The 22,442-nt window shown below is 46.4% G+C and overlaps 3 protein-coding genes across 3 annotated transcripts; 1 reads left to right on the top strand and 2 right to left on the bottom strand.

The window, feature by feature from the left end:
* Window positions 1–336: 336 nt before the first annotated feature.
* Ncbp2 (nuclear cap binding protein subunit 2) lies at window positions 337–9,135 on the bottom strand. Its single transcript, XM_027412867.2, has 4 exons — window positions 8,981–9,135; window positions 4,433–4,614; window positions 2,480–2,618; window positions 337–2,020 (listed from the first exon to the last, which is right to left on the bottom strand). The coding sequence occupies exons 1-4, from the start codon at window positions 9,056–9,058 to the stop codon at window positions 1,949–1,951; spliced, it is 471 nt and encodes a 156-aa protein (XP_027268668.1). The 5' UTR covers window positions 9,059–9,135; the 3' UTR covers window positions 337–1,948.
* A 7-nt stretch (window positions 9,136–9,142) lies between these two features.
* Ncbp2as2 (NCBP2 antisense 2 (head to head)) lies at window positions 9,143–10,034 on the top strand. The gene has a single exon (XM_027412868.2). The coding sequence runs from the start codon at window positions 9,281–9,283 to the stop codon at window positions 9,578–9,580; it is 300 nt and encodes a 99-aa protein (XP_027268669.1). The 5' UTR covers window positions 9,143–9,280; the 3' UTR covers window positions 9,581–10,034.
* Window positions 10,035–10,712: 678 nt separating this feature from the next.
* Pigz (phosphatidylinositol glycan anchor biosynthesis class Z) lies at window positions 10,713–15,218 on the bottom strand. The gene is made up of 2 exons (XM_035444642.1): window positions 15,021–15,218; window positions 10,713–13,148 (listed from the first exon to the last, which is right to left on the bottom strand). Exons 1-2 carry the CDS (start codon window positions 15,142–15,144, stop codon window positions 11,584–11,586), a joined length of 1,689 nt encoding a protein of 562 aa, XP_035300533.1. The 5' UTR covers window positions 15,145–15,218; the 3' UTR covers window positions 10,713–11,583.
* Window positions 15,219–22,442: the final 7,224 nt, after the last annotated feature.

The following is a 22,442-nucleotide window of genomic DNA, read 5'->3' on the forward strand; positions in this document are numbered from 1 at the left end:
AACTAAGACAAGGAGTATAATGAAAAAGGACTGTCAAAATTAGCATCCTCAAGCCCAAGAAACATCCTAATTCAGCCCCATTTTCTTCCTGCCCCATCATCTAGAGTACAAGTCTTCTGGAAAACTCGCCTCTTTCTGCCTTCCTCCTTTAGTAGTTGCTTGGTGCATCTTTTGTTTTCACAGAGGTGGGTCACCCAGGCTTCCTTTTCATGTACTGCCATAGTATATTGAACTGAAATGGACATACAAATTCTGTACATTCATTATTCAGACTCTCACAGGATACCAGGGCACCAAAACATGTCCTCCTTTATAGGCAAGGAAATATACACAGAATACATTGGTCTAAATTTATTGATACTTGTTACAGAAGACAAAATTACCAATGTTTTGGGTCATAAGATTATAGAAATCTGAATTATAGTTTACTACAAAAGAATATAAGATAAACAGTTCAAACTGCAGTATAAAAAGCCTTATTTTAAAACTCAAGTCTCCTCATTAAGTATTTGTAAATGGGCTTCCTAAGTTGTTACAGCTCCAAGAAAACCACACTTATTGCAACTTTGAAGATGTTCTGTCCCACCCTTGAAAAACTCATGAGAATTAGAAGGTAACAGATGAAAAAATTTGTCTTTTTTTGAATCATGAAAAATTACTCATATGTAATATTAGGACAGAATGCAAAATTCTCTAGACTCTTCTGTAGAGCCCTTCAGCTTACTATCACTGCACGGACCTCAGCAAGCACAGTTGGAGGGAAAAAGGAAACAGACTAAGGGGTGTGTTAGTTACCACAGACATTCCCTCGAGGAGGGTTTCTGTTGTTAAAGACTCCCAGTCTTCAAATTCTTATTGTTCAGGCAGTCCTGGGGAATAAACCCACGACCACTCACATAAGTGCCTACCCACTGTGCCCTGTATCTCCCCCTGCCCCTTTTCTGTTTCTGTTTTGAGACAGACTCAAAAGGTGCCCAGGGTGGCCTTGAACTTTTGATTCTCTTGCTTCAGCCTCCCAAGTAGCCAGGATTATAGGCCTGGCTGAAGCCCTTTTAAAAAGCCCATTCTATTCCAAGGTCATTTTGAAAGTGGGAAGAAATAATCTAATGGCCCCAATTGAAGCTTCCATGTCAAGGCAGTGTCTGAACTTAGATTCTATTCTCTACTGACAATGTCTTCCCCTACTTTGGATAGCAGAGGCTCTTTGTATAAAGTAGTCCTTGGGTTTTTTTGGTTTTTTTTTTTGAGACAGGGTTTCTCTGTAGCTTTGGAGTCTGTCCTAGAACTCACTCTATAGACCAGACTGGGCTCGAACTCACAGAGATTCACCTGCCTCTGCCTCCCAAGTGCTGGGATTAAAGGCGTTTTGTTTTAAACTGCCAGTGAAACATTTGTATCTTTTGAGGGATATGTTTAGTGAACACTCTTCAAGTACTGACTGATAGTGTCCTGAAGTATAAATAAGCACAGAAGCAGGGAGCATCCCAGGCCCAGTGAAGGCTGACTTCTGTACCAACTATATTGAAATATAAAAAGCAAACCCCTGTTCCTAATTTAGAGCAAAGCTACAGACTATAGCAAAACCTCAGTAATACATATGCAGACTTACAATATAAAAAAAATCATTTCTGTCCCCATGAAGATTACCAGACTGCTTGTAAAGTCAATCCTTACATTTTCCAGTCTCCCTAAAAGAAGTGTCCCATTCAGCTGACAGTTTAATTGACACATATTCTGCTGCCCAGGAATACAGTTTTTGACCTAGTAACAGAAAATCAACCTAATAAGACTAGAATTAAAGGCATTCTTTTGGATTCTGTCTTTTAATATTTCAGAGGAAAACCAGAAGTGGCTTCCAGTGCAACAGAGATACTATACTGATCAGACCTTGGGTAATGTTCTCCAACATCATCAACAGAGTGAGCTGTGTACTTGGGGCTTTCACCACTCACTGTTTTTGTGCCAGTTTGCCATAGCCGCCTCTCCCAGCATCGTAGTCCTCCCGATACTCATCTCGAACCTTAATTGGGAAAAAAACCAAAAAACACAGCTCCTTGGAATGTTGATGCAACAAACAATCATGCCAGATATAGCTAAATCTTTTCCGGTGTCCATGTACAAGCAGGACGTAAAAATTAAATTCATTTCAATGCATTTCACTTTTGTTCTAGGCACTGTTGCAGGGGTAAGACCCCTATTATGAGTTCAGTAACACTTAATATTTTAAAGTCTAGAATTTCCTTATCAATGGCCCTGGTGTTCACCCATCTGTGATTTCAACATTCAGGAAGCAGAGGCAGGAGGATCTCAAGTTTGATAACCAGTTGGCTACATGGCAAGATCTTGTCTTAGGAAACCACCCCTCCAAACCCATCAACACTAACAAGCACAGGTTCATAAAGGATGACCACAAACTGACAAAACATCTCTTCATAACTGGAACCCCAGGCAGACCAGCTCTGATGCCCTTGGAGCATACCTGACCCCCAGACCGTCCACGTCCATACTGCCTGCCCTCCTTAAAGCCTGCATCCCAGTCTGTGCGTATGATCCGGTCATCCAGACGAGTTCCATTTATGTACCGCATGGCATTCTCTGCATCTGCTCTCGAATAGTATCTTAAGTGTTAAGTATTAAGGAACACCAGCATTTCTTCAAGCAAGAGACAGGAAGCAACACACCTACATGATGCAAGTTACTAAAAAAAATGTTTAAAGTAGAAAAGCTAGCCCAACCAGACTAATTACAAAGATACTCATTTTGTAAAAGCCAGTTCAAAGTTGGTCCAACAGCACTTAGGGACATGTAAAGGATAGGTAAAAATGACATTTGTCCTGTGTCAGTCATGATTTCCTATATATATATATATATATCTGCTAATAATTATTTGGTCCATGTTTTGATTTGCAAATAGAAAAATATGGTCAATGTGATATTGGACCACAAACTTCTTATGCAAGAACAGTGAAAAAGTTGAACATAACAATTCATGTCCATAATCCTAGCACTCAAAAGGCCGGAAGCAGGGAGATTACTGGGTTTGAGGCCAGCCTGGACTACATACCAAGATTCTGTCTCAAAACAAAAACAATGTCAAAAGTGGGGAGGGGCTAAGATATGGCTCAGTGGTTAAGAGCACTTTCTCTTTGAGAGGCCCTGGGCTCGAGACCCAGAACGTATATGGTGGTTCACAACCTTAACTCTAGTTCTCAGATCTGATGCTGCCTTATGATCTCAGAGGGTGGGTACCACGTGGTGCACAGACATATGTACAGGCAAAGCACTCACACATTAAAAAAAACAAAAAAAACAAAATGAATATAAAGATTTTAAAAACCACCACAAAAGGAAAATCTTATTCATATACATACATAAATATATGTATATTACAGGCATGCTTATACACATAAATAAAAAATCCTAATTATAGGGAAACTTCTGGTGAAATTTCAGCATCTGACACCTAGACAATGCCTAGCAAGCAGTGGGCATTTAATGACTTCTGTTTCATGAAAGCTTGACAAAGAGCAAAACCAATGAGCAACAGCAGGCTTACTTCTGTACACTTATCATGAATGTTGATCTGTGGCTTGCAAGGCAAATGTAAACACTGGTTCTTAAGGGCCATTTTATATTCTCCCCTGTTGTCCCTGTGAGCTCTTTGATGCTATTGCTGGTAGGGTACAAAACTTTGGAAATCTGGTTGGCCCTTTATGCTTAGGGAAAGAAAGAAGTGTGTTTGACTACAAAATCATACACCAAAAACTGTGGTGATTTGAGCCTTTATGCTCAGCTGCCTGGGGGCTTTAGCTCAGGAATGGAGCTAATCTAAACAACAAGATTTTTTTTCTCCCTGAGACAGGGTCCAGGTCTGTGTAGCTCAGGCTGTCCTGGAACTCTTTGTAGACCCGACTGAGCTCAAACTCACAGAGATCCCCTGACTCTGCCTTGAGTGCTGGGATTAAAGGTGTGTATCACCATACCTGGCTAAAACTCTTTTTCGAGACAAGGTCTCTCTGTAGGCCTCACTGTCTAGGAACTCACTAGGTAGACCAGGTTGTCCTCAAACCCAGATATCCACCTGCCTCTGCCTCCCAGGTGCTAGGATTAGACACCTTTTCTTAAAGATTCATCTGTGAACAAAATTTCTGAATGGAATGTAGTATCAGTTTTGCAATTTACAGAGTATGACTCAGAGGAAGAACTGAGAGAAAAGGATAGGGATTATAGTAAGTTAGTGCCTTAAAAAACCAAGTGGGGTATAGTGGCACACACCTTGAATCCTAACACCAGGAGGCAGACAGCTAGATGGCCAGAGTTCCAGATTAGCCAGGGCCATATTAAAAAAAAAAAGAAAAAAGAAAAGAGGCAGGTACTCGCGCTCTTGCTCCGTCCTGGTTCAATGGTTCCATTAGATGCCCAAGAAGGATACTCCACAAAACAGAATCCACACGCCGTTTTCTTCATTTTATCCAGACCCATGATGATCTTCTTTATATCACCACTCTTGCTGAAGAGTTCATAAATCTGTTCTTCAGTTGTATAAAAGGAAAGATTTCCAACATATAATGTACAGCTTTTCTTCAGTAATTTTTCTTGTTCTTCATTGTCACCCTAGAGTTTCAAATAGAGACGAAATTAAACATTACAACCTAAAAAGAGATTTGTTTAGGGCTATAGAATGCTTAGTCAGGAGAAGCACTAGCTGTGCAAGCCTGACAACTTGAGTTTGATCCCTGGAAGCCCAGTGAAGAGCTGGATGTGGTGGCATGCACCTGTAATCCCAGCACTCCTACAGAACATGGGACCGGAATAGAGAATCTCCTTGAAGCTTGAGGCCAGCCCAGTCTGGAGTAGACAGTGCAGAGCAGAAACAAGAGTGAATCCTCCATAAGCATTACACATATATAAAATGAACAGACTTGAAAACTAAAATTACAGAGCCTTGGTTAAAGTCATATTTCCAAGTATAATAAAGATGCCCATTCTGATCTGGAAATTAAAGGCTCTCATCTTCTGATCCCTAGCACATACTCTTCCTTGCCCTAAGAGGTGGTTGTGGGGTGAATGCAGAGATGGCTTATAGGTTAAGAGTACTGACTATTCAAAGTGTGAATTTGTTTTGGGGCATTGGAAATTGAACCCAAGATATTACATATTAGGTAAGAACCCTACCAGTCTGGAAGTATTCCCATTCTAAAATACTAGTGTAAGGTTCAGCCTGCTTTTAGTGGAGAAACAAAGCACATATCCTCCTATATCATACTGCCATAAGAGTGGCATGCCTTTTTCTTGCATAGTTCATTGCCCTCAGCACTGGATCCTTCTCTAATGGCCAAGTTCAAATTCTACACCTTGACAGAACATATCAGAAAGGCCTTTTACCCTTTATAATAAAAGTAAGTCTTGTCAGTACTCCCCTAAAGCCTGTTCATAGCAAAAACTGCTAGGTGATTTGCATGGTTATGTTTTTGTGCATGTAAGAGGTTAGTGACCACTAAGAGGATTTTTTTTTTCTTTTCTTTCTTTTTTAAAATGTGGTCTCTCTCTGTAGCTTTGGCTAATGTAGAGCTCAGAGACTTGCCTGTTTTAAGGCTCCTAGTGCTGAGATTAAAGGTGTGCACCACCACTGTCTGGCAAGACTTTCTTTAAAAGACAGGATGAAGCCAGAGAGAGTGAGAGAGAGCGAGCGAGCGAGAGAGAGAGAGAAAGAGAGAGAGAGAGAGAGAGAGAGAGAGAGAGAGAGAGAGAGAGAGAGAGAGAGACACGTGCTAAAGATGGGAGTTTAAGCGAGCTTCAACCAACATAAAGCAGTCCCCAGGTATAAGATGGTTCATTGGGTCTTAGATGTGGTATTTGATTATTTGTGGTGATGGGGAATAAACTCAAGGTTTCACGTTAGCATGCTGAGCAACACCCCCAGCTCCAGGTTTGTTTCTTATCTCTGGGACCTTACATTATAGTCTAGACTAGTCTTGAGCTTTGAACACCCTGCTTCAGCCTCCTGAAAGCTGTGATTATACACATGAGCCACCACACTCAGCTAGCATGGTGTTTATCAGAAGAAAAGGGGGGGGGGAGTTATCCCTGGGCTTTCTAGCATTCCCACTGGAAAGGACACAAATGCACAGATGTGACTAAACAGATATACCAACTGACCAGACATTTTTTAGTCCAGACAACCATATGATAGAATCCAGTCTGGAGGAGCTGATAAGACTTAAGTTCAGGGAATTCACTCTAGAACTCTCCAGTTTTCATCTAGTATTCCTTAAGTAATGTTGATCCAGTTCCCTTTTTTTCTGAGAATATGAGTGCACTAATCACCTGCATTCTTTTTATAACAGAGCTCAGGCTAGCAGGTATTTACTTATTATGTATGCAGTGTTCCACCTACATGTGTGCCTGCAGGCCAGAAGAGGGCACCAGATCTCATTACTATGGTTGTGGGCTGCTCTGTGGTTGCTGGGAATTGAACTTGGGACCTTTGGAAGCCAGTGCTCTTAACCACTGAGCCATCTCTCCAGCTCTGCAGTTTTCTTTACTTTTTAAGTTATTGTGCATGCATGCGTGCATGCGTATGCACGCACAGTGTGACAGCCCTTGGAGACCAGAGGCATCAGATTCCCTGAAACTGGCTGTGAGATGATACCTGGTGTGTTAGGGACTGAACTAGAGTCCTCCAGACACCCCCTACCACTTTGTTTTTTTTGGGGGGGGTTTCAAGACAGGGTTTCTCTGTAGGTTTGGAGACTGTCCTGTAACTCTTTGAAGACCAGGCCTGCCTCTGCCTCCTGAGTGCTGGGCTGGGATTACAGGCCTGTGCCACCACCACTCAACTGTCTCCAGATGCTTTTGTTACTGTTTTTTTGAGACAGGGTTTCATGTAGCTTAGGCTGTATTGAACCATTGTAACCAAGGATAACACTGAATTGCTGATCCTCTTGCCTCCACTTTCCTAGTACTGGGCTTATAGGCACTCACCACCACTCCAAGTTTATATACAGCTCAAGATCTACCCAAGAGTTTCATGCATGCATGCTAGGCAAGCATTCTACCTGTTGAGCTAAGTCTACTTAGCCCAATTGTTTTCTGAGATAGCCCAATCTGGCCTCAGACTCCTGAGACTCATGCTACCACCTCCCCCAAATGCTTCAGTAACAGGCATGGGTCATCACACCCATCTCCAAGTTACAGTTTTTGGCTTGGCTTTATTATTATTTTATAGGTATGGGTGTTTTGCGTGTTTGTATGTCTGTGTACCAGATGCATGGCTAGTGCCTTCAGAGACCAGAAGAGGGCACCAGATCCTTTGGAATCAGTTACAGATGGTTGTGAGTCATCATGCCAGGACTGGGAACTAAATCCAGGTCCTCCAGAACAGCTTGTGCTAACCTCTAAGACATCTCTCTAGCTTTCCAAGTTACAGTTTAAAAAACAAAACAAAGTAAAATTCTGGTCTTATCCCCACTACCACATTGCCTTAAGATCACAACAGGACTGAACAGGTGAAGTCTATGGAACAATAGTCATTTGCATTCAAACAAACAGCTGGGTGCCCTGGGCGATGGTGGCACACACCTTTAATCCCAGCACTCGGGAGGCATAGGCAGGCGGATCTCTGTGAGTTCAGGGCCAGCCTGGTCTCCAGAGCAAGTGCCAGGATAGGCTCCAAAGCTACACAGAGAAACCCTGTCTTGAAAAAAACAACCCCAGCTGGGTGGTAGTGGTGGTGTTGCATACCTTTAATACCAGCACCTGGGAGGCTGAGACAGGCAGATCTCTGTGCGTTCAAGGCCAGCCTGGTTTACAGAGGGAGTGCCAGGACAGGCAGGGCTACACAAGAAACCCTGTCTCAAACAAACAAACAAGCCCAAACCAAATAAACCCAAGGTTTTAGAACTTTCGATGATCCATTAGAGAAAATAATCACTTCAACATTTTCTTTTACATGTTCCAGCTGATCTCATGGGATCTTCCTGCCTCAGTCTCCAGAACAACTAGGAATACAGATGTCCACCATCGCACCTGGCTAGCAGATTCACTTTGTACTGCTGTTCGTTTCTCACAAGTAAAATCCAAACAGTTTACAGCTTCAGTGTAACTTAATTTCACACTCAGTACAGCACTGACACTAAAAAATGCACGACAGAAATTATTAATGTCCGAACAGAGCTACAGGCTTTTGACAAAAGAAATAAATGATCCCTCTCCTGGTTTTAACCTTGCAGGATGCTTTAAATTCAAAATCGTTAGTTACTGATGTGGAACTGTTGAAAGTAATGGGAACTGTTAAAAACAAAACAAAACAAAACAAAAACAGCAGTACAAGTGAAACTCATACCAGACACACAGTATACGTTTTCAAATTAAGCTGATTGAGTTTCTTTGTGTTTTTGCTTGTATTTCGAGACAGGGTTTCTCTGTGTAGCCAGTGCCTGCACTGGATTTTGCCATCCAGACAACCTTATTGTGACTCGTGTGGCTTGTCCATGCCCGATGCCCGTCAGACAGCAAAAAACAGGGCTCAACTTTGAGTCTCCTACTATTGCCAACTTTGTAGGACTGTCTTACAAAAACTAAGGACTGTAATACCAGACGGGAATGTCTAGCTGATTATAAAAACAAAAACGGCTATACTGTCTGGGTCAGCCAACGCAGGGATAACTCCTTCATTACAGACACTTTCCCAAGCAAGACAAGCCCATCAAAACAGCCACCACTACCCGAACCTCCCTGCATTGGTGCTGGTACCCGCAGCAGCAGTAAGAAACTGTAAAAGCAAATCCCAGGTTCCCTAGGAGTAAAGTGGCTTCAATGATATCCAAACACCTCTGGGACCCCATTCGCATTTTAGGACCCCAACAAAACAGGAAGGAAGACACAATAAGACGAGTGGAAGACACAGTAAGACAAATGCAAACCGTTTCTCAGTATTCCAGCCCAAAGCCAGCCCCTCTCGTGGCCCGGCCCGCCTCACCCGGAAGTGCTGGTCCCGGTACTCGCTGAGCTCCACGTAGGAGTCACTGCGTAGCGCCTTCAGGAGGCCACCGGACATGGTGCAGACACGAACCACGACGCGGCCACGACTGGAAGGACCAGGCGGCGGTGGCGGCGGAAACGGAAATGCGTGCGTCCTGTTGCAGTAAGCCGACGTGGTCAGGGCCAATCCTGGTGCGGCTGTGTCGTCATCATGCGGCGCCGGCTTGTCCGTCGTCGGGAGTGGCCGGTCGGAAGGTGAGTGAAGGCTCGCCCCGGGTTCCCGGGCGCTCCGAGGACGATGATTTTCCGGCGGCTGCTGGCAGCCCTGCTGCACAACCCGCAGCTGGTGGAGCGGCTGTCCGAGTCACGGCCTATCCGGCGGGCGGCGCAACTCACGGCTTTCGCGCTGCTGCAGCTGCAACTGCGCGGCCACGACGCGGCCCGCCGTCTGCGCGCCCTCGCGGGTCAGCCCCTAGGCTCCTTGGGTCGCCGCGCCACCCGGTTCAAGGACACCTTCACCCAGGAACTCCGCCGAGGCCTCCGGGACCAACCAGGGTCATCCCCAGGTCATCAGAAGGGTCCGGGCACCAAATCATAAGCACAGACTGCACTCTCACGGGCCTAGGTCACGTTCCCCCACCCCTCCCTCCAGTGATCTACACCGACCTTAGCAAACATGAGTCATCTCCCGCACGATGCACGGCCTCGAATCCTGACGCGGCGGTCAACATACAGAAGCCTAAGGTCAAATGGACATGTGCGTGGTAGTCCTGTGACTAGGCAGGACGTAAAGACCCCGAAGGCCACCAGAGATAAAAGTCAACACCAAAACTTAGTATGACTGAGAGCCAAGGACAAACGACCAGGAAGCCTGCCTTCTGCAAGCGGGACTGAAGCGAAATAAACGCTACTGCCATCTGCACTGGTGCAGGAGAATACCAGGGAAGATGGTAGATGGAATGACAACCCTGAGGTTGCCAAGATCTCTGGTTAAATATGTAAGCTGCTAAGTCTGTAGGATCTTGCTAATAATAGTTTACACGTTAAGCGTCTGTGTTGCTATTTGCTGTTGCATTGTGTGGTTTGTGACTTAAAACCCCATTCGTGTGAGAAAGTGGAGGCCACTTTTTGAACCCAAAGCCTTGTACAATGAGGTGAGCCCAGGCGTGTGACTCCAGGATCTGTGTTCTTGAGCACTCCCTGCTCAGGGACTGGCTTTTCAATCTCCACTGAGCACTGAGGCCTCTGTTATAGCAGCACAGGATACTTGGTTTCCTTGAGGCTCTGTCTGGAGTACTCACTATGGTCAGTTAACTGAACTGTGATTAGGAAACCTGTGCACATAAATTGCCTTGTCATTTTGAGACTCCTAATTCAACTTCTAGACCTCCATTTAAGCCACTCAGTTAATCTTAGCATCTAGAAGGTTGGACTCCATTAGAAAAGCTTTTAGACTGGGTACCAGATTCTGAGCAGTCTGTGTTCTGTTTCCACTGGGGAAGGCCAAGGGGGCCTTACAACAGCACTGAGAAAGGAGAGCACCTGGGTTCTTCATTCTGAGAGATTTTTTAATTTTATAAAATTTTTTATTTTTTATTTATTTTTTTTATTTTTTTGGCTTTTTTGAGACAGGGTTTCTCTGTGGCTTTGGAGGCTGTCCTGGAACTAGCTCTTGTAGACCAGACTGGTCTCGAACTCACAGAGATCCACCTGTCTCTGCCTCCCGAGTACTGAGACTAAAGGCGTGCGCCACCAACACCCGGATGAGATTTTCCTTTTTTTTTTTTTTCCCATCTTGGTGCTGGGGATAGTTCCTTAACCATCCTAAACAGGCATTGTGCCCCTGAGCTTCATTTCCTGATCCTTTAGACAGTGACTGGAAAAATCCCACCACTGCTCATAAAAGGAGTCAAAGAGGATAGGAAGACATTCTCTGGAATGGCTTGTTTTGGTTATGCCCAAACCCCGAGTCCACTGGCACCAAAGTGCCATGAAATATAACACAATGACTGCTTCCTGGCTAAAGAGCCTTGTAGAGACATGTTTATCAATCTGGGGGACATTAGTCTGTGGGCTCCAGGGCTGACACTGACCTCAGGACCCTCCTGTCTGTGGTGAGATTGGGTGATTGGCTGAGTGGAAGGGACTTTGTTAAGATCAGTTTGTGAGTAGCAGACTAGGGACTAGAGCTGAATGTGAGCCACCTGCTGTCCCTACTTCACACTGTATTTGTTTAGAAAGCCAGATTGGAAATCAAAGGTTGTCATGGTAACAAGAAGTCAGGCATTGTGGTAAGTTTGGGAGAGGCCACTTAGGAACGTCATCAGCAGTTCATTGTCTTTGATAACCAGGCGCTACTATATATTTAGACATTACACAGCAATTGGAGGTAACGGCACAGAAACAAACATGTGCCTGTGGCTATGGTAGGCTTCTTTGGGGACCTTGGCATTGGGACCATGACTGGTCAAATCTTTGGTGTCTGAGGAAAATGAATGTGGGCTCACTTAGAGGAACAACCTGTGGGTATGCCCATCAGAGACAGCAGTAGAAGTCCTGTTCCATTATCCCAGCCCAGCAGCCTGTGAGGAGTGGCACCTTCTATGGTTGAATCTTAGGCCATGGCTGCTTTGTCATAACGGGCTTCTCCTCCAGCTCTATGACATGAAGACTAAGGTGGGTCCTCCAAGCCCCACTGAGCAGGGAGGACAGGGCTGGAGGGTCCTCCAGGGTCAAGTGGGGAAATAAAAGAGTTTCATTCTTGAGAGAGAAACTACACTTCTCCAGAGCATGCCTGTTGGTCCCAGGTGTTACAACAAAGAGCCGGCAGAGCTGTGGCCCCCCAGCCTGTTGGCAACCTGGTTGTCTGCTGAAATTGTTCAGGGCTTGGCACAGGACCCTGTCCTCAGCTCCAGCCATATCCACCACCTCCACAGGTGATCCCAGGCCTGAGAGGTGCAGGAGGTGCTGAGGAGGCATGTAGGTGTGGGTGAAGAGAAGCGTGTAGTGGGTGGCCCTGCCCGGGAGGACAGGTGCATGGACTACATGCTCCAGGTATTTCAAGCCAGGTACCAAACCTCCCTGATGCAGGCAGCCAAAGATGAGCGCACCTAGGGCATTGAAGAGGACCAGGGTACCCCTCCAGGGTATAGGTTGTGTTTGCGGACTACAAAGCAGGATTAGAGGGACTATGAGGGGAATCAGGAATCTAGCCTCTTGGTGGCTAAAGGCAGACAGCAGGACCAGGGGTGTGAAGTAAAGGAGAAGGAGGTAAGACTTAGAACTAGGCAGTAGGCCCTGGGGACCCCGCGCCCTCAAGAGGCCGGTTTGTGCAACTGCATGGAGGCAGCTGTGGAGTTGTTGCCATGCCGCCTGCAGGGCTTGAGCATGCAATACCCCGAAGAGCAGAAAGCCATTGACTGCCAGGTGAGTGAGCCGTGCATGTGTGCCATGCCTTGCAAGGTTTTGGGGGTCCAGGTTATAGTACAAGAAGTTTACAGGTGTAAGAACAAGGCCACTGGATCTCGAGAGGCTGGAGAAATACCAGCTGTCCATGGTTATAAACAACACTGCAGCAAGAACAGCCCCTGGCAACAGCACCAGGGCCTCCTGAGTCAAGGCCTTGATGCCAGGTTCCAAGGCTCTATGGATTCCCCAGAGAGAGAGGGGGGCCAGAGCAAAGGCTAGAAAGGTTGGCCGATTGAAGAAGCCAGCAGCCACAATGGCACCAAGAAGGCAGCTGTGCCACCATGGACCCGGGGTAGGCTTCTTTGATGTGGGACTCCATGCCACATAAGGGGACACCAACACCAGCAGCCAGGTGAAGAGAAGTCCCTCGATGGTGTTGGAGAAAGTCCTTGTGTAGAAAACCAGGGTGACATAGGACCCAGACAGCAGGCACATGGCATTCCAGCGATCTGCCCCCCACAGTGGAGCCAGATAGTACATAGCCCAGTCCAGGGCAAAGGAGAGGGTAGTGAGGAGGAGTCGGGGCCCCACCAGCAGCTTGTAGCCACTCACCAGACCAGGCCAGGGCCCCAGCTCTTCCCAGAGCCTGAGCAACCAGAAGGTAGAGCCAGAGGTCAGCAGGGGGAAGACCACAGTGCGACAGGAGTTGCTGGGGTAAAATTCCCAGGGCCGTGAAGCCTGCACACCCAGGATGTCCTCTGCAGAGAGAGAGGCAGGGATGAGCCAGTTCCAAGCCTGTGCTGGGAAGAGTTCTGGGTTGGCACCAGGATTGCAAGGCCCCCTGGTGGACACTTCGAGCACAACCCCTGGGATTGCACCAGGTGGGTTTTAGTGCTTTGGTAAAGCTATTTGGGAGAGTCTCTCAGGCAGCCTGTCCCCTCTCCCCAGCTCTTTAACAGCAGAGGGCCTCCACCTGGATGCAGAGGAGACCGGCAAAGACACAGAGCAGGAAAAGGATTTTATGTGCCCCAGTTGCTATTAGAAACAATGTGGTGACCTCCAGAAACAGCAGGGAAAGAACTAACATGTTACTTTAAGTGAAGTGAATAAAATTCTGCCAACAAGAATGAGCTTGGAAGCCAGGCATTGTGGCACATGCCTAGAATTCCAGTACTTAGAGATGCAGAGGCAGGAGGATCAAGAGTTTAAGGTTATATAGTGAGTTTGTGACTAGTCTATACCATGTGAAGAGACTTGTCTCAAAAATACAGGAAAAGGAGATGGAATTTTCCAATGTACGATTCAAATCTAAATGTTGAGCCCTGTGACAGTGTTAGGTCTCCCGTGCCGTGATTCCTGTCCTCAAAATGAGTGCTCTGGTGCACACTTGAAACATTTGGAGTCTGAGTCAGGAGGACTGCTACAAGTTTGAGGGTTTCCTGGGCTACGCAGTGAGTTCCAGGGCAGCCTTAGCTGTATAGAGAGATGCTGTCTCAGAAGGGCAAGAAAACCAAGACTAGCCAAGTGTCTGAACCTTTCTCCTTTAGTCTCTTCGCTGGACACAGGGCCAGACATGAAGACTGTTTTCATAGCCATGGGTTTAAGGGCAAGCCTGAGCTGCAGTGTGAGACTGTCTTTAAAAAAAAAAAAATTGCCTGCCCATTGTGCACCAAATCCTGGGTTCAATCCCAATCAGCAATCCAGGAGTGGTGGCACCTGCCAGTGATCACAGCACTCTAGAAGTGGGGGCCAGAGAATCAGGGGTCATGGCCTTGGTCAGTTCAAAGCCAGCCGCTGCTACATTACATCTTGTCTCAAAAGAGAAAAGAGGACTCAGGAGGCAGAGGTAGGAGGACCTCATGGAGTTGGAGGCCATAGTGAGCTCCAGGACAGCCAGGGCTTCACAGAGAGACCACGTCTAAAAAAAGAAAAGAAGGGCTGGAGAGATGGCTCAGAGGTTAAGAGCACTGGCTGCTCTTCCAGAGGACCTGAGTTCAATTCCCAGCAACCACATGGTGGCTCACAACCATCTGTAATGGGATCTGATGCCCTCTTCTGGCCTACAGGCATACATGCAGAGCACACATACCTAAAAAAATACATAAATAGAGCCAGGCTTTGGTGGCACACGCCTTTAATCCCAACACTCAGGAGGCAGAGGCAGGCGGATCTCTGTGAGTTGGAGGCCAGCCTGGTCTACTGAGCCAGTGCCAGCAGCCTCCAAAACAATACAGAGAAACCCGTCTCAAAAAAGAAAAGAAAAAGGGTTTATGTGTGACTACTAAACATGGTCTTAAGGGAGGAGGCCCTCCTGAGCCTACATACAACTTTCCTTATATCAGGCAAGCTTCCCTAGCCAGTGGGAAAGCCGGCTCTGAAGTCATTCCCCTGACAAGTCCAGCGGGACCATCATTCTGCATGACCTGACCTGTTGGCCCAAGCAGGAGAACTTGGAAGAGGCTGGTACTTGATTCATGTCTTCCAGAAGCTGAGGAAAATGCCCATTCCCCACTTCCAGTTCTCATCCCAAAGAGGCTTCGACTCTGCCTGTTCATTCATCCCACGGGCATGTCCTTCCCCACCAAATATCACTGCTGCCCCAGCCTTATTAGCAGTACATGGGGGTTTACCTGCCATGACCTCAGGTGACTGGAAGAACTCATCTGGGTGTATGTAGCCAGTCTGGGGAAGGAGACACCACAAGACTCGAAGCAGGCTGAGGCTACCCCAAATCACCCTGGCTGCCATCTTCATAGCAGACTGTCAAACACAGGGCTGAAAGCCTGGAGTGACTTCACAGCTGTCACGGGTGCCACTCTGGAGATCTACATCTGCTGAGAGTGACATTTGGTAGTTACTGATAGCATAGACTATACCACAATCTGAAGACATCAACATAAAAACGGCAATGATAAGAGATGATTGGTACACATCTGAAGTTAAGCATAGGAGAGGTTGCCAGGTTCACACAAGGATTTCAAGTCCCAGGCCAGCCAGAGGTACACAGGAAATACTGTTTCAAAAAACAAAAAGTGGGCTGGGCAATGGGGGCACCCGCCTTTAATCCCAACACTCAAGAGGCAGAGACAGGCAGATCTCTGTGAGTTCAAGACCAGCCTAGTCCACAGAGTGAGTTACAGGACAGTCTCCAAAGCTACAGAGAAACCCTGTCTCCGGCGGGGGTGGAGGGAGAGAGACACCCCAAAAAGTTAGAGATGGTAGTGCACCCAGTAATCCCAGCACTCAGGCAGATGTGGAAAGATCCACAAAAACCACATAACAATTAAATTGAATGTTATCAGTGGTTAGGAGCCCCTGTTCTATCAAAGGACCCAGATTGGATTCCCAGCACCCACGTAGTAGCTTACAACCTATAAACCCAGTCTCAGAGGGTCTGTAGTGAGATATCCACCCCGCCCACATTTGTAGCGATGACCACACCCAAACCAATAATGGGTTTAGGTTTACAGTGTGCTCTCTGGTCTCCGGTCAGGTCATAGAAGCCTGGGTGGATCCTTGGCTCGGGAACTTGCAGCAGTAATCTGCTTCTTGTGTAAGTGACTTCCCCCTCAATAAAATTATATTTAACCTGTATTGAACCTAGCCCCACAAATCTTGATCCGTGAATCCACAAGGGCCCAACAACCTCTGGTTTTGTTTGGTTGGTTTTTGTTTGTTTGTTTGTTTGTTTGTTTGTTTTTGTGTGTGTGTGTGTGTTCAAGACAGGGTTTCTCTGTGTAGCCCTGGCTGTCCTGAAACTCACTCTGTAGACCAGACTGGCCTCAAACTCAGAGATCCACCTGCCTCTGCCTCCTGAGTGTGGGGATTAAAGGGGTGCACCACCACTGCCTCCTGAGTGCCAAGGTTACAGGTGTGTGTCACCACCACTCAGCTTCAACAACTTCTGACCTCCACCATAGGCACATGCCGGTGTATACACACAAAATAATAAAATAAATAAATCTTTAAGAAAATGAAAGTCAGGGTTAAAATGGCAAGGTTGGTGAACCAAGGAAGATAATATAAGAGGGGTTGTATGAGACAGACCAGGTAGGAAAGACAAGGCTCTACCCAGAAGACTCTGGAGGGACCTCAGAAAGTGCTACCCCTAGGAAGAACCCCACCTCCAGGAGAAGGTACAACACATCATTGTCCTGTCCCTGTAAACTCTAAGCTCTTGGGATAGTTAATCTTTACATATATTCTTCAAGAACCCTTGCCCTTTCCATACTCAGCATCTCAACTTTATGGGCCTGTTGCATCTTTTTTTTTGGTTTTGGTTTTTCCAGACAGGGTTTCTCTGTGGCTTTGGAGGCTGTCCTGGAACTAGCTCTTGTAGACCAGACTGGCCTCAAACTCAGAGATCCACCTGCCTCTGCCTCCCGAGTGCTGGGATTAAAGGCGTGCACCACCAATGCCTGGCGGCCTGTTGCATCTTCATATATATTCCTGAAATTGTGTAAGACTGAATTGTGGGGAAGGACGGTTTCTAAGAAAACCTCCACCTCTTCCAGGAAGCAGTCCCCCAAGACAGACCCAAAGATGGCAATGGGAGGGGCTACAGTCTATCAAGATGTACAAGTCCCAGTACTAGAGGCAGCCCTTCGTGGTGGAGCCTGCCACTCTAGAAAGTGCACTTCGTCCTGCTTTCTCACCTGCTGAAATAAACCCTGACTGCTTGCTGTCTGTGTCCCCATATGAGTCCTTCTTATGAGGCTGCCAATAGTAGGCTTAGAGGGAATTTGAGGGGAGGCCTCTCTCTGTACCCACAATCCAAGTGTACTGGGTGGTTTGGCGTGTCAACCTGACACAAGCTAGAGTCATCAAAGAGGAAGGAGCTTCAGCTGAGGAAATGTCTCCTTGAGATCCAGCTGTAAGGCATTTTCTCATTTAGTGATCAATAGGGGAGAGCTCAGCCCATGGTGGGTGGTGCCATTCCTGGGTTGTTGGTCCTGAGTTCTAGGAGAAAGCAGGCTGAGTGAGCCACAAAGAGCAAGCCAGTGAGCAGCACCCCTCCATGGCCTCTGAATCAGCTCCTGCCTCCAGGATCTTGTCCTGTTTAAGTTCCTGTCCTGACTTTCTTCCATGATGAACAGCAATGCTGAAAGTGTAAGCCTAATAAACCCTTTCCTCCCCAACTTGCTTTTTAGTCATGGTGTTCCATCACAGCAATAGAACCCTAAGACAGGTGGTCAGAACTTCTGGCAACCCATGTAGAAGCAGAGACACCAAGTATTGCCACTCATTTGTTGCAAGCAACATAAATAAATGACCCAGAGACTAATATTGGGGTCACGCTTCAAGCTGAAGATCAGGAGAGCAAAGCAGCTGGCCACTAGCTCTTACCTCTCCCTCAGACTGGAAGGAGATCCTGGCTCCACCAAAGAAACCTCAGTGTAGCTGGAGAATCCTGAGACTTCAATGTCTTCCTATCCTCAGTGTGGCTGGAGAATGAATGCCAGCTCTGAGACCCTTTTCCTGTCTTAAATACCTCTCATGAGTGCTGGGATTAAAGGCGTGAGCTCTAATTCTCTTTTAGACTGACTCACTCTAATGTATCTGGGGGTGGCCTTGAACTACCAGAGATGTTTCTGCCTTTATCTCCTGAGTCCTGGATTAAAGGTGTGTGACACCACCTCCTGACCCCTATAGCTTGTGACTGACTTTGCTTCCCGAATCCTCAGGAGAGCTTTTAGAAATCATAAATAATACATCATCACACCCAGTGATGTAGTGATGGCTTGAAACATCCCAGGAAAGGAGTGAGCTGACAGAATTGACCAACTGTGGCTGGCTATGCTGAATCAAGTAGGGGGAGGGTCCGGAGAGTATATAGCTCTAACATGCTAATGGCCCTGGGAGGAGGAAGTGGGGAGGAGAAGCAGAGGCAGGCGGATCTCTGTGAGTTCGAGGCCAGCCTGGTCTCCAGAGCGAGTGCCAGGATAGGCTCCAAAGCTACACAGAGAAACCCTGTCTCAGAAAAACAAAACAAACAAAAAAAAAGTCAGAGGACTCAAAGAATGAATCTCTCTCTCTCTCTCTCTCTCTCTCTCTCTCTCTCTCTCTCTCTGTGTGTGTGTGTGTGTGTGTGTGTGTGTGTGCATTTTATATATGTACATGTGTGTGTACACACACACAATTTTATTGGAATGACTTCCTGGCTGAGTCCATGGCTAGCTCTGAATGGGAAGTCCAAGAATTCATTCTTTGCTGCTCGCCCTCTCCTTGTCAGCACAGCCATTCCTTCACTGGCCTGCTTCTTCAGGATTCCAGTACATACAGAAGACCAGCTGAGACACCCAGCCTCCAGGGACCGAGCAACTACTGAATTCTTGGACTTCTTCCACTGCCCTTATATAGGTTTCCAGTAGAAGGTGTGGCCTTCCGGCCTCAAGTGTGCCCTCCATTTCTGGATTACAGTTCATTCCAGATACATCAACTTGACAGCAACCAAGAACAGCCACCACGGAGCCCTGGTTGGGGGCCCTACCCTGCTTGGGGAGTGGTGGGTGGATGGGGTGGGGGGTAGGTTGGAGGTGGGGGGAGAAGGAATGGGGGTGGGGGAGGGAGAGGGAGAGGGAAAGTACATGTGAAAATATTAATAATTTAATAAAAAAATGCAAAAAAAAAGAACAGCACCACAGTCATTATGGCCTTTAAACCCATTCAGCCAAGAGAACCTCTCCCCGAAGTCCCACAACCCATTCAGAAAACTCACCCCCAAGCTTCTGCCCCTCTGTAGAACCTGGTGGCACACACCTCTCCTCCCAGATACTTGGAAGGCTGAGGCAGGAGGATTGTGAATTTGTGGCTAGCCTGGTCTACACAATAAGTTCTGGGTAACCCTGGGCAACTTAGGAAGACCGTGGGTTTAACCCCAGAACCACAAATTCTAGATCTACTGTCCCCAAATCTGCCCTCTGTTAGAGAATCACAACGGTAGGGAATGCACCTCCAGACTCCTCAGGAGGGACCCCATACAAAGGGACTGTCTACGGGGCAGGCCACTGGGAAGTGGAGCTCCATGCAGGTCTTTGGCAGAACTAAAGCTGCAGTTCACAGAGGGAACTGACTCCTCCTCCTTTTATATTTTTTGTTGTTTTAAATTTAATGTGCATTAGCGTTTTGCTGTAGGGTTCAGCTCCCTGGAACTGGAGTTACAGTTTTAAGTTGCCATGTGGGTGCCGGGAATTGAACCCGGGTCCTCTGGAAGAGCAGTCGGTACTCTCAACTTCTGAGCCATCTTTGCAGTCCTCCTCCTTTTTTTTTTCCCCCCCGAGACAGGTTTCTCTGTGCAGCTTTGGAGCCTATCCTGGCACTCGCTCTGGAGACCAGGCTGGCCTCGAACTCACAGAGATCCGCCTGCCTCTCCTTTGTTTTTTGAGACAAGCCTTTATGTAGCTCAAACTGTCATTGAAGTCACTGTGTTGCCTAGGCTAGCCTCCACCTGCTGGTCTTCCTGCCTCCACCTTTTGAGAGCTGGAGTCCAGGCAGTCATGCATCAGCTCGTGGTGACCTAAACTTCTGTTCCTGATTCACATGCTCCAAATCTTTCTGTCTGTAGGCTGCATGTGGCAGGCCCATTCTGTCTTCCATACCCCTAACTATAAAAAAGGAGCTGCATCTGCTAAGTCCTGTTTTAAAAGATGTATTTTTATAATTTAATAATGTGTGCATGTGTATGTATGTTCTGGGGCTGGTGGAATCCAGAAGAGGGCATCCGACCCTCTGGGGATGAGTTGCCCAATGTGGGTGCCGAGAAACAAGCTCAGGTCCTCTGGAAGGGCAGCCATTGAAGCAGGCTTGAAGGCAGAGGCAGGAGGATCAAGAGTTCAAAACCAGCTTTGGCTACACAGAAAGTTCAAGGCCAGCCTGCGTCACATGACACAGTGGCTCAAAAAACAAAAACAAAAGAAGCCAAAGCTCAACAAAACAAGTACAAAGAATGAAAGGGCAATTAGATTTTCAAAGAAATCAAAACTTAAAGCTCCTCAAATGCAGACCTTTGGCTGATTCTAAAGGGTCTGTATCAGGCAGATAGAAAAACAAATTTCAAACACATCTGAGACAGAAATAGAAATGAAATGCAAAGATGCCGGAGCTGAGAGATACCTGGAAAACAGGTCACGTGAGAACAATCCCTTCCCGCTAGGACCATCCTGCTCCTGGTGATGAGGGGGTGGGGGCGGGGGACTGGCAAACTTTCTGAAGGAACAGTTCAGGGTCGTTCACCAGCTGACTGTGGGTACAGAGGCAGCTCTGAAGGTTTGGCAATGGCTTTGTGATCTTTTCTTTTGTCTTTCCAAGACAGGGTTTCTCTGTGTAACAGCTGTGGGTGTCCTGGGACTCACTTTGTGGACCAGGCTGGCCTCAAACTCACAGAGATCTGGCAGAAGCCATGCTGTCACCCCTGGCACATAAATGTTTTGCAGATGGAGCTCCTTAGATGGCAAAGCCCCTTGGAGAATCCCATCCATTTGAATACTGCAAAATCCTGTGCTGATCCTAGCGAGCTCATGGGCTTCAGGCCTGTCTAAATTTGCTATGATTACTCCTATGATAGCTTAGTTTTGCTCTGTTAATCATAGTTATTCCTGAGTGTACTGGGAACAAAAGTCTTTACAGAAAAATTAAATTTCTCTGATCAGTTATAGAAACCAGTTTTTCCGGTCACCCCTGGCTGCCTTTGCAGTTAACCTGAATAAGCAGGAGGAACTCACTAAGTTAATGATATTGCTCATTCAATTCCAAAAAGAGATAAATATATTCCAAAGAACTTAAGAACCAAGAACTTAAGTTTGAAGAAACTTAACAGTTTCTTTTTTAAAAAGATTTATTTATTATGTATAGTGTTCTGTCTGCATGTATTCCTGTAGGCCAGAAGAGAGTGCCAGATCTCATTACAGATGGTTGTGAGCCACCATGTGGTTGCTGGGAATTGAACTCAGGACCTTTGGAAGAGCAGTCAGTGCTCTTAACCTCTGAGCCATCTCTCCAGCCCAAGAACAGTTTCTTAAAAACATTAAAAACTTATAGGAACATATAAAGAAAAAGAGATAGGACATGAAAGGTCAGACATCTCTCTGGTGTCAGGACATGAACACTCAGATATTCTTTCCAGTATCAAAGTACCAATACAGGAATCTAAAACTCCAAGTTCCCTTAAAAAGAGAGTGCATACAGAAATTGCCAGGAAGAATGGAAGCTTAGTCTCAACAGTTAAAGAGTTAGGTACTAATCATTACTATTCTGAGAACTTATAAATAATAGCATTATAACTGCAATCCACGTAATAAAGGTGACATACAAATTACTTAGAAACTGGTATACACCTCCAAATGGTACTCTAGGCATCACAATATATTCAGCTGATTTCATATGAAGAACTAATCACAGGGCTTAAATGTCTTACGTTGTAAGCGTATGTTCAATGCTGGCTAGGGCATTGAATAAAATGTACCTAATTAGATATGAACATTTGGCTTGCTTTATAATGATAGGGGGTAAAGGCAAATGATGTCAAGGGAGTGGTCAAGGGTGTGGGAAAGAACCAGAGAAACCAAAATATTAATGATTCTTGGAAAATGATTAAAGAGAAATGATTTGAAACCGCTCATCCTTGAATGTACTAGAACTTGTATAAATAAAGATGCCCTGATTAATCAGGGCCATCAGTTTGGAAGACAATGTTCAGACTCTTCATTCTTCACTGACTTCACACAAGAACCCTGCTGGAACTAGACTGCAGCAGACATCTGTTTGCCTCAGCCTCTGCATCTAGAGTGCTGGGATTAAAGGCGTGTGCTACCACCCGGCGGCTTTGTGATCTTTGAGCACAAATAAAGCACTGTAGCTTTGAATGTAATAGTGCCCACGGTGGTCTCCTAAGCCTATAGGGGACATCCCTCAGCACATCGACTCTGTGGTATCCTAGGGGTTATTTGAGGAGATGCAGCGAAGAGCTTGGTCATCTCATATGTCCAAAGACTGTATAAGTGACAGTCCCCATCCCGTGCAGACCAAACCACGTGGAAAAGTGCCCATGCTAGAGG

This window comes from Cricetulus griseus, chromosome 4 (genome assembly GCF_003668045.3).
Source record: "Cricetulus griseus strain 17A/GY chromosome 4, alternate assembly CriGri-PICRH-1.0, whole genome shotgun sequence".
NCBI lineage: Eukaryota > Metazoa > Chordata > Mammalia > Rodentia > Cricetidae > Cricetulus > Cricetulus griseus.

Coding starts and splice junctions, on each gene's coding strand:
- Ncbp2 (XM_027412867.2), bottom strand. CDS start 9,058: ATGTCCGGTGGCCTCCTGAAGGCGCTACGCAGTGACTCCTACGTGGAG. Junction 4,615..8,980: donor ACCGGGACCAGCACTTCCGG/GTGAGGCGGGCC, acceptor TTGAAACTCTAG/GGTGACAATGAAGAACAAGA. Junction 2,619..4,432: donor TGTGGATTCTGTTTTGTGGA/GTATCCTTCTTG, acceptor TTAACACTTAAG/ATACTATTCGAGAGCAGATG.
- Pigz (XM_035444642.1), bottom strand. CDS start 15,144: ATGAAGATGGCAGCCAGGGTGATTTGGGGTAGCCTCAGCCTGCTTCGA. Junction 13,149..15,020: donor GTCACCTGAGGTCATGGCAG/GTAAACCCCCAT, acceptor CTCTCTCTGCAG/AGGACATCCTGGGTGTGCAG.
- Ncbp2as2 (XM_027412868.2), top strand. CDS start 9,281: ATGATTTTCCGGCGGCTGCTGGCAGCCCTGCTGCACAACCCGCAGCTG.